This window comes from Rutilus rutilus, assembly GCF_951802725.1.
Source record: "Rutilus rutilus genome assembly, chromosome: 23".
NCBI classification, from domain to species: Eukaryota; Metazoa; Chordata; class Actinopteri; order Cypriniformes; family Leuciscidae; genus Rutilus; species Rutilus rutilus.
In genome coordinates, this window is record NC_140233.1 from 16,150,534 (window position 1) to 16,162,546 (window position 12,013).

General features: G+C 38.7%; 1 protein-coding gene across 1 annotated transcript; it reads left to right on the top strand.

Annotated features, from left to right (window-relative positions):
• Positions 1-2,973: 2,973 nt before the first annotated feature.
• Positions 2,974-11,845, top strand: fnbp4 (formin binding protein 4). Its single transcript, XM_084397276.1, has 17 exons — positions 2,974-3,186; positions 3,788-3,862; positions 4,022-4,152; positions 4,669-4,819; positions 4,909-5,053; positions 5,456-5,552; positions 5,668-5,994; positions 6,194-6,395; positions 7,405-7,496; positions 8,147-8,251; positions 8,351-8,484; positions 9,336-9,496; positions 9,861-10,102; positions 10,193-10,328; positions 10,427-10,620; positions 10,722-10,879; positions 10,974-11,845. Exons 1-17 carry the CDS (start codon positions 3,066-3,068, stop codon positions 11,065-11,067), a joined length of 2,565 nt encoding a protein of 854 aa, XP_084253402.1. The 5' UTR covers positions 2,974-3,065; the 3' UTR covers positions 11,068-11,845.
• Positions 11,846-12,013: the final 168 nt, after the last annotated feature.

Below are 12,013 nucleotides of genomic sequence, written 5' to 3' on the forward strand. Positions count from 1 at the left end.
TATTTATGATTGCTACATCATTTCAGTGTTTTACAGTATTGGCAACATTTCTTCTTCGGAAAAATACACGTTTTCACGACTACCATTTTGTTTTTCCAAAACTGCAACCTAAACATTTTCTATAGAAAGTAGCCTCAGATTTCAGCCAGGCATTAGTTTAACCAGATTTCTGAATCTGTTCAGTGAGGTTGGCCATGCCAATGATAAATGGTACAATTCTAACAATGTGCCCCTGTTCATAAATAATGCAGGTTTTCATGAACAGATTCGGGTCTCCATTTTGATGCAAGACTCTTAATAGGTTTTAATCATCCTCTATAGAGTGCTCCTGCTCTGTAATATGAAGTCAAGCAGGACACTGTTATATTCATGGGTTAAAAATATGTGAACAAGCCAACAAAGGATGACAGAATAATTATAAGCAATCAGACATTGTTTAAAATTATGCATATTTTGATGTGTATTATTTAAGCACTTACAAAATAGAACCTGTCAATGATGTAGTCACTCAATCGCATTAGGCCTATGTTTTTAGGCTAGTAAATTAAACATAAAGGCAGGTCTCAGATTTACAAACAGGAGTCAGAATAAGCCAGGATTAGGCCTGAGTTAAATTAGCATTTAAGAAAAAAAAAAAGAATTTATAAAAAAATGTATTATACAGACAAAAATAAAAAATAAAATAAAAAAAAGAGAGCGTACATTAAATCATTAAAGAGACAAGCATAAAAGAGAAACCATTGTCTGCACTTTTATCTTTTACACATTCCTTTCCAACATATAACTAAATGAGGAAAGAAAAAAGAAAAAGAACCACAGCAACAACAGAGTAACCACCACCCCTAAATTAGCATATTTAAAGGGGTGGTTGATTATGATTTCCCTTTTCTAACTTTAGTTAGTGTGTAATGTTGCTGTTTGAGCATAAACAACATCTGCAAAGTTACAACGCTCAAAGTTCAAAACAAAGGGAGATATTTTCTTTTAAAGAAATTGCTTTTTAAGGACTACAACAAAGGGTTAGTGACATCACAACCCCATAAATTTACATAAACCCCACCCCCGGGAACGCGATTTATAGATTATCATGAATGACTAGAAGATACATAATTAACTATAAGCTACATAAATTCATCAACTAACCATTCAGAAATGTCTTGTTGCATGCTACATGTTGTCACTTTTTCTTGAGTATCTCCATCATTGTCTGAATCCGGATTGGACATAAAAGGTTAAAAGTGTTTGAAATTTTCAGTGCATGTCTGTGTGAGGTAAAAGGACACAAGCTGTTGAAGCTCCGCCCTCTGCGCCGGGAGCAGCAGCTCATTTGCATTTAAAGGGACAGGCACAAAAATGCTCACCCTCAAAAAGTGACAATTTTAACATGCCATTTTGAGCTAAAACTTCACATACACACTCTGGGGACATCAAAGACTTATTTTACATCTTGTGAAAAGGGCATACCACCACTTTAAATAGCCTTTATAAACGTGCCTTAGATAAAAACATTACTGGTGTGCATTTTACATTTACATTTATTAATTTAGCAGACGCTTTTATCCAAAGCGACTTACAAATGAGAACAATAGAAGCAGTTAAACTTACAATAGGACAACAATATGCAAGTGCTATGACTCTTCCCAGTTTAATCTAACGCAGTAGCCTACATGTACTTCTTTTTTTTTTTATATAAATAGATATAGAATAGAAGAGAAAGTGTTAGTATTAATGGCTCAAGTGTTGCCGAAAAAGATGGCTACGGACTCAGCAGCTCTGGTTGAGTTAGGCAGATCATTCCACCAGCAGGGAACTGTCAAGGAAAAGGTCAGAGAAAGAGATTTTGTGCCTCTTTGAGATGGCACCACAAGACAGCATTCACTTGCAGAGCGCAAGTTTCTGGATGGCACGTAAGTCTGAAGTAATGAGTTTAAGTAAAAGGGGGCAGAGCCAGTGGTTGTTCTGTAGGCAAACGTCAGTGACTTGAATTTGATGCGAGCGGCAACTGGCGGGATCATGCCTATGTTCCCACAGCCCTATGTTCCCACAGCCATATGTTCCCACAAATGGCCTACCCCTGACCCCACCCCTAAACCTACCCGTAACTGGGGTTTAGACAATGTTCCCACAAATGGCCTACCCCTGACTCCACCCCTAAACCTACCCGTAACTGGGGTTTAGACAAATCATAAAAAAAAAATTCTTAGAAATGTGGGAACATAGGGCCGTGGGAACATAGGGCTGTGGGAACATAGGGCTGAACCCCAACTGGGAACCAGTGCAATTTTGTGAGGAGAGGAACTCTCTTCGGCTCGTTAAAGACCACTCTAGCTGCAGCATTTTGGATCAGTTGCAGAGGGCTTAAGCCCTAAATCTTGACTTGAGACAAAACAATGGTAAGCCTACTGACATATTTTAAGATATGTCAGTGCAAGTTGCTTTCAGTTAAGACAGCTTTAGTCTGGGACTAGCTTAAGCCTTGTCTGTGCAAACGGGGGAAGATATATAGTATAAACCTCGCAAATACATGATCTGCAGTTAATAGTAGACCTATCTAAATCTAGTATAAATATAATAAATAATAATATATAAAACATAGTATAAAAAAACATATAAATGAATTAATAATAAACGTACGTATGTGAAAATTATTTCAAAATTCCCCACAAACGACAACAATAATAATAATAATTAATATTATTATTTTTTATATATCTGTCCGTGATCTTAAATGTTTCAGATTTTTTTGAAATAAAAAAAAATCGCAGCAGCTACACAACATGACAAATTCAAAGTCCTTCTCAATACAAAAGCAAGATATGAAACGAAGATCATCGGATCTTTTTTGTTATTAAATAGACTACGGTGTCATTATACACAGCTGTTACAACATTTGCGTAAATATATGTGTTCGGCAGGAAGAACGACAAAACGCTGAAGTTATATAAGAACTTTTATTTTGAAGGACACCAAGTCAATCAGCCATTTGGAAAGAAAGAGCGATCAGTTGTTCTTGATCCACACACACAGGGCTGAGATTGAGCGGAGCTCCATTACTAACAGCAGTGATGGGGAAGAAGACTCGCACAGGCACCGGCAGGAGAACCATATTACAGCTCTCACCGCCCGGGCCGAACCGCAGCGCCACGGGAGCCGCTAGAGAGGACGGGGGCGCCTCTGGATCCGAAGGTGGGAGAGAATTGAGATCACTAAGTTAGACATTATTCAAGTCGTATAAAGTCTAACGTTAAGGTAGAATCAGATAACGTTACACAAAACATGGAGTAAGACGAAACCATTTTAAGAGAAACACGCCTGTGGAAAACGGGTTTATTTATTAAACTAACGTTAGTTGGCTTACATTTGCGTCATTTGGCTAATCATAATTAAAAAAAATATGATATTTGTTTTGGTATTATTATTATTTTTTTTATAATCACAGACAAACTGTGTGGTTCAGGTCATACCTTTTGAATAGCCGTTTGTCAAGTTAGCTTTAGCCGCAATGGTAACGGTACCGATGAACCGAACAATTTGCCTGCTGATAGAACTTGTCAAGCTGGTTATGACGTAAACAACATAAAATAATCCTTAACTATTTACTTGTATATATATTAAAGAGGAGTGTTTTTTATTTAAGTAATTTATAAGCCGCATTTGGAGTTAGCAGCGCACCCGCACAGCGCTTCAGACAAAGCGTTAGCCAACATGCTAATTCACCCGCACAAGGACAACTTTGTTATAAATGTTTAAAAAAAATGTTTTACAAACTGGCTGTTTCCTTTTGTAGACGAACCTGAGTGTAACACAGACGGGCAGAGAGAAGTTAATGTAGTAATGAAGACACCAGCTGTGAAGGCCACACGTAAGTTATACCAAATTGTTGTCACTACATAATATAACCAATGTGTAGAATAATATTGCAAGAATACATATCATAATGACACACACATATATATACTATTACATGGGTTAAAGAATTTGAATCTAATGTTCTACAAATATCCTTGTATTTGCTCTGTAGAGGGTTTATCTCTGCTTGGAGCTTATGAAGACAGTGAAGATGAAGATTCGGCGGAAAACACCTCGACTGTCACCAAGGCAAAACATAACCAGTCTGCAGACATTGACAGCACACTTGCAAATTTTATGGCGGTGAGTGAAGTCATGAGCTACTTGTGCCACTAAAGGGTTAATTCACAAAATTGAAAATTGTCATTGATTAGGCCTACTTCCTTACCTTCATGTTCTTCCAAACTCGGTGCACCATATTTTTTGGAAATCTGAGAGATTTCCGTCCCTACGTTGAAAGTCTATACACCCAAAACTCTTGATGCTTCAAAACGTTCATAACAAAGTGGTGTAATCGAAGTCTTCTGAAGAGACACAATTGCTTTATATTAGGGCTGGAATGACGCATCAACATAGATTACATAAATTAGTCGATTTGGGTAGAAGTCATAGATTCGTCATGCTGTTTATTTTCCCCAATGATGGCGGCTCCCAGGCATGCTGAAAATCAGCCATTATTATACAAGTTTTGAGTAACATGAGAGTGAGTAGGAAGAAGAAACCCTTTAAGACCAGACATGTTGATTTATGCACAGTTTATCTTAAAAATTGTCTTTTTTTCTATCAACATGGGTTATCATTTGATTGTCTTCCCCAAAGGAAATTGATGCAATTACGACCCAACCAGCCCAGACACCTGAATCGGGGACAGAGGCAAACGCACCAGCCCCAACTCCTCCTCGCCCTGAGCCCAAAACAGACCAGCAGACTCAAGAATTTCAATACAACACGCAGTACTCCCTCGCAGGAGGTACGTTTTCTAGTCGACTGGTATAAATCTCAAAATAATTCAAAACGTGAGAGTTAATCCGTGTTTTCTTGTGTTCGGGGATGTTGCAGCTGGGTTGGAGATGGGTGATTGGCAGGAAGTGTGGGATGAAAATACCGGCTGTTACTACTACTGGAATACTCAGACCAATGAGGTGGCCTGGGAGCTTCCGCATTACCTGGCAGACCAGATGCAGAGTCTACATTACACTGGCAGGCAAGTGCAGCAAAACAAACATTTATATAAATATTAAATTGAATATAAAATTGTTAATTGTGTATGTTGCAATATTATTTTATTTATATACATGTATGTGTGTATATATTATTTATTTAAAATTGATTATTAATATTTTATGCATTTTATATATTCATTTTGTTAGTATATAATTAATATATTGTTAATAATGGAGAATGCAGGAAAAACCCTGTGTGTGAATATACATATGTGTATATATACATACACACACGCGCGTATATACAGTATATAGGAATTTTATCATGTATTATATATTACTCTTAGTTGAAGGGATCTTAATTTAAATGTGTGTGTATATTAATATATGTGTATTTATCGTGTATTTGATATTCATCTTACTTGGAATGTTATTTTCCACAGCTCATCTGTAAATGGCAATGGTGTTGCACATCATAGCAGTTATACTGAACCGCCTGTTACAGCTGCTCCTGCATCTAAGAGAGAAACCAAAAAGAAGGCAAGGAATTTTTTTGCAAATTTCCCCCTTCATTACATGGGATGGGAAAACTACTAGAAATTATTTTATTTTTTACAGTTTGGTCATTGGTGTAATTCTTGCTCTATCCTCACAGGAAGTTATCGAGAGTGTTGTGGCTTTGACCAGCGAGGAAGAAGAGAGGCGAGGAGTGGCAGCTACTCTTCTTGCTCCTCTCATCCCAGAAGAGGTGAAGGAGGCAGAGGAGAAGTGGAGAAAGAAGGTGCTGGCCATAGAGGAGACCGTAGAAACTGCCCAGGAACTAGAGGGAGAAGGCACTCCGTCTTTGGACTCCCCAGCTCTCCGGGACACGGATAGTCAGAGTAACCAGCGCAGCAGGAACCACTCAGCAGAATCCTCCGACAGGGAGGAGGAGGCAGAAGAAGACACCATGGAATTAGAACTAGCACTAGAGAGGAAAAAAGTGAGTTGCATCATTAGAAATAACTCATTAGTCTATATTAGATGAATATTCCTATATTCTGATTATGAATGCCTCATGTAAACATCTTGGTTTGGTCTGATTTTCATAAGCCAGTATTGTCAATGAATTAGTATTTTATTACTTCAAATATAAGGTTTCTTTTTTGAAATGGTGATATTGAAAGTTTGTTGTTCTGCAGGCTGAGCTTCGTGCCCTGGAGGAAGGTGACGGCAGTGCCGGTGGTTCGAGCCCCTGTTCTGAAGCTAGTCAGGATGGACCTCGTAATTTACTCTTGAAGAAGAGCAAATGGAAGACGGCCTTCATCCGTGCGCCAAGTCCTGACTCGAGCAGCCGGGGCTCGGACAAGGCGGGATGGGCCACTCCAGAGCACTCAGACAATGGTAAAGATTTGCAGGAATTACTGAAGTTTGGAAATGGTTTTGATTCACAAACTTGTGATTCGATTCTATTCAATATCGATTAATTTGGATATATATCAGGTACGCTACATGGCAAATTTTCTCAGGAAAAAAAATCTCAACTAATTAGTACTGTAAACTAAACATGGATTCAGTTGGTACTACATTACTCTTAATATTGAAGGTTAGCAATTAAATTACACATAAGGACATTTTTATCGTAATAAAGTTATAAGACTAACTTTATTACAGAATTATGTTTCTACTCAAAATTGTTTTTTGAAATATAAACATTTGATGGATTTATTCAAACATTCATTAAATATTGAAGAACAGTAAAACATGTAATATAGTATATATTTAGCAAAATGCTCCTCTAGATGAATTTTTTCTAGTTTATGGTCACTGAATGGCTTTTCTGAGGTAAATGTAATATTACGTGACATTGTTTATTGATGTCTTCCCGTGGTTGAAGCACTGATTGAGAGATTACATGTGACGTGATAGGGATTCTGGTGAGTTCTACTGCATCTTTCAACATACCTTCTGATGTTCATTCATGTTTATTTCGTGCTGTAACTAGTAGTAAAGAAGAAGAGATGATCAGTTCATGTGCCGCTTCGCTTGAACTGAGGTGGCAACAGCGATTCGTCACGCCACAATAAAGAGCGCCAAAGCGGTATTTATTGTTTGAATTTCATAAAATGGACAGAATTTGAAATCAGAGACTTTGTTTCATATCAACAGTAACAAAGCACAACGCTTATTGCGATTTATTGAATGGGAGGCACGAAAGCTCTGTTCATTCATTCACCTGAAAACAGCAGACTAAAAAAGATTGATTCTTGGGATTTAAGAATCGATATTGGTTCCTAAAAATGAGAATCGATTGAAATCGAGAAATCGATATTTTTAGTAATTAACCTGACAGAAATTAGGTTTTGTACGTCGTGAATGAATGAGTGACTTACTGAACCTTTTGCATTTCAAGCACATTCCAAAACGGCCGAGAAGCCAGGAGAAGAAGATGAAAAGGAGAAGCCTGTAACCAAAGCTCTTCAGAAGGAAGAAGAGGACCTCAAGGTATTTTTTTTAATACACGTCCCTGTTCTTATTGTGCGCAAATAAATTGCACATTACTTTTTTTTTTTTTTTTACTATCTATTAGGGATGCACCGGTAATAACATATATTTGAAAGCCGATAACCGATATTTTGGCCGATAAATCTAAATTCAAATTTTTATATAATTTAGGGAGCCTGATTACAAAAGCAAAAGTCTCACCATTAAAAGCCATGTCCCAAGCACACAATTATAATGTTCTCATTATAATTTTATGTAGCCCTATGACAGATATTTCAAGCAATTTAAAACCATCATGGCGAACAGTGTGCATCTGGAGTGTCTCAGCTGAAGGAAATAATCCATTATCGGCTTTAGTATATTGGCCAAATTTTCTTACTGGGCCGATAACAATACAATAAAAAATATTGTACATCCCTAGAATCTATCGTCAATGTAATGGCTTACTTAAGTTTGGGGTCAGCATCGTTACTCCAGTCTTCAGTGTCACGTGATCCTTCAGAAATCATTCTAAATCTGCTGATTTCTAAATTTAAAGAACTTCTGGTATACCTCATAGTTGCACTACTATGAGAAAATGAGCTACAAGTTACAGTTATTGGTAATATGAAATGGTCTTTATTAAAAGTTGTCCATGTCGCCTGTTTTAGTTTCAGATCGGAGAGCTTGCCAACACACTCACCAGCAAAATGGAGTTCTTGGGAATTGACAAGAAAACCATTTCGAACTTTCAACTGCTGTTGCTGCAAACGGAGGTAAGAAAACACAGACAATAAGCTCACAAGCGCAGTTAGTTGTTCATGCTTCCGATCCATGTATTGAAATGGCCCTTCGACTTGTTTTCCTTCCTCCAGACGCGGATCGCAGACTGGCGAGAGGGCGCTCTGAACGGAAACTATCTCCGGCGCAGGCTGCAAGAAGCCGCCGAGCACATAAAACATTACGAACTTAACGCCACTCCCAAAGGCTGGTCCTGCCACTGGGACAGGTACGCGCTCCTTACCTTTCACATCCTTATCACTCCCCCTCCCTAAAAGTCCCCCTCCTCATGTGACGATTGACACTGCCTCCGCCGCTATGACAAACGCGCGACTGATTTGCACTTGGTTGTTTTACTGGGGAGTGTTTACGAGCACGGATAAAGACAGAAGGTAATCCTGATAAGGGAGCGTCTCTAAAGAGCCAGCCTGACCACCAAAGAATTGGGGCCCCATCTCTTCCCCCTCAAAGTCAGTCAAAAGGGTTAGGAAGGTGGTTGCGCGTGCGAGAGCTTTGAACTTTGCAGGACTGCCCCCAAAATGATGGGAGAAATGAGTGACCATGTGGAAGCAGCGTGTCACACGAGCATCAGTAAAGGAAGACGATGCCTTGCCTTCGGAGCCTGAAGGTCAGACCAATCTATTTCATTGTTTTACTGGATTTCTTTTCCATGCTCTATTGATGATTGTTAAATAAAAATGTTGTCTTTTACCCTCTGTTAAAGATGCCTGTCTTAAGGCATCTAGCGGAGGGGTTTTGTCACTGTCAAGTGTGAGTATTGCCATGATTTGTAACGATGTTGGTAACTTTTCAGGATTGGAGATTTCTCTATTTTTTTTTTTTTTGCCATGTTTTTTATTTTAATTTATTTTTTTAGAGAGATTAAGGTGGGTTCTTTATTAGTGCACCCATTATAATCTGGTTTCTCCTCTGGGCTCCCAATGAAGCCCAGTTCAAGATTCCCTCATTAGGGAACTAGAGCCCCCCTTCCCTTTGACTCTCCAAGGGTCTCACGACCTTGAAATCAGTTGAGGGAAAAGTTGCTAAGACGCATCTGTGTGTTTGTTTCTCCACCTCTAGAGAGCACAGGCGGTACTTCTATGTGAACGAGCGGACCAATGCTTCCCAGTGGGAGTTTCCAGTCGTGAAGGAGGAAGAGGAAGCCAAGCCGCCCCTGCCGCCCACAGCTGCAACCGGAGATACAAGCCAACCTTCTGCAGAGACCGCTGGTGCTTTAACAGGTCAGGGTTGTTGGTCATGACATCTTTACTTAAAAATACATTAGAGATTCTAATTATACATACAATGACTTGAATACACCTCTTTCATGATGAATAGGTTTTTAGATTCTAATAATGTTAAAATCACCAATTGCATAGGCTGCAGTTTTAGTTAAATATATGCACTGCATGTTTCAAGTGTCATTTTACAGTTGTACTTGTAATTATATTTAATAATTACAATAGTAATATTTCATATTGTTAAATTTATTTTTAATTGGTCAGTATTTATTATTTGGGCCAAAATTTGTATATGAAAAAGACTCCCTCCATCCATCCCTCCATCCATCCAGTATTATGAATGCTTTTTTTATTTTATTTACAGGAACTTCTTTAGAAGTGCAGTCTTATTGGTTGGCTCCCCAGCCTCCTCAGCCACCATTGCCTCCGCTTCCTCCAAATGTCCCGCCCCCTCCACCTACAGAGCAACCGCCTCCCCCCCCTCCACCACCTGAATCTCCACCTCCACCCCCTCCACCACCCCTCGAGGATGACGGAGAGATCGAGGAAGTGGAGATGGAGGATGAAGACTCAGAGCCCCCGGCTCCTGGAACAGAAGAGTTCAAGGTCACTTTTTTTTATTTGTCTTGAGTCAAGATTGTTTAGCTTGTGCTTTAGCGCAAAGTAAAGCTATACGTTTTGATGTCTCTTCCTTAGGCGGCCGAAGCAGCAGCATCTCTGGTATCTGCAGCTAAAGCACAGAAACGCAAGGCCCCAGGCTCAGTCCCGCTGCCCAAAACTGTCACCATCGGCAGCAGCGCCATTCTTTACACTCAACCCATTGCCACAGCTGGTAAGAATAAATTACTTTCACACATTACATCAGTATTTTCAAAAAGTCCTGTCTTGTGGCAAGGTGTTATTCCTCATGCTCCTCTCGTTCTTTCACAGCCCCACTTCTGGTTGGTAATGCTTACTGGGGGATGCCTGCTACAGTTGCACCTCCTCTGCCTTCAGAAAGCATAGTCCCACCAATGCCAGCCCTGCCCCCCCTACCACCCCCTCCTGCTCCACAACCTCCCAGCGTCCTGGAACCCATAAACAAAGTCCTTACAGATAAAACCAAGAAACTAAAAAAGGAGAAGGTAGGTGTTTTTTTATTATTTTATTTAAAAAAAAATATTTTTCTATGATTTTAGAAAGAATTAATAGGGAATAATTTGCTGTGATTTTTATTTTCGGAAAGACAAAGAAGAGCAAGACGAAGATGCCGTCCCTTGTAAAGAAGTGGCAGAGCATTCAGAAAGAGCTGGATGAAGAGGAGAAGACGAGCTCGAGCGACGAAGATCGCGATCAGCTCAACAGCAGACGCATCGAGGAATGGAAAGTGCAACAGCTTTCAACGTAAGTTTGAAGAATCCAATGCCAAGATTATCTACACACATTTGAGAGAAAATACAGATTGTTCACAGACTTGTCTTTTTGTCTTCATTTGCAGAGGGAAGGCTGGGAAGAACGCTAACTTTGAAGCATTGCCTGAAGACTGGAGGGAAAGACTGTTAAAGAAAAAAAGAAAGATGCAGAGTTCATAATATCAGTCTTGGACTAAACTGCGTTTTGGCATTGTGTCTCACTAAGCTTCAGTGGACTTTGAATGTTTATTTTTGATATGCGCACATTACCTGTCGGAGCCTATTTTAGGTAAACTGTGTGCTGTTAAATTCAAATGCATCATCTTGTGACTCTAAGGTATACTTTGTCCAAAAGTTATTTTAAAGATGCAGTGAACTTGAAACCAGGTTAAACATGTACAGAATTTTTTGTTCTACTTTTCTTTCTTTTTTTTTTATTACCCCAACCATGAAACCTGTGCACGATTTGTCTTTAAATTAAAACGTAATGAAATCAATATTAAAGGACTGTTCCATTTCTTCAGTTTCTCAGAACTGTAATCTTACAAAAAAAACTATACGTTTTGTACAGTGTCAAAGGGTGCGAACGTCAGCTGTACAGTGATTTCTGCTCTCTTACATTGCTGTAACTGTATCCAGCTAATCAGACAAACTGACCACTTTTAAAAAGACTTTCAGCCATGCTTCCAAAAAATCATAGTTAAAACTTCCGGTTGTAAACTTCAATAGTTCAAACTTCTTGGCCACTCCATTGCACTTTAAAGTATGCTTCATATGTGAACTATCTTTTTTTTTTTTCCCACTGATGTGTGATGAACAGTCAACTCAACAAAAATGCCATGTTCACTATGTCTTACTTTTAAATCTTGTGATGTTCAGTGTAAATGTTCCCTGAATTGGGGCTGTAGAGCCATTGAACTTTTTCTACATTGTAGATAATAAACTTTTTTTCCACAAATATTTTGTTCAAGAAACTGTTCTGTTATGTGAGCTGTTATCATTAACTAAAGCTGTTTAAACATTTAAGTGAAATAAGATGTTAACAAATAAAGTAAAATAAAAAAACATATCCTTTAAGTAAATATGAGATATTAGTAGAAATATCTCTTTAATGATTCTAAAATAA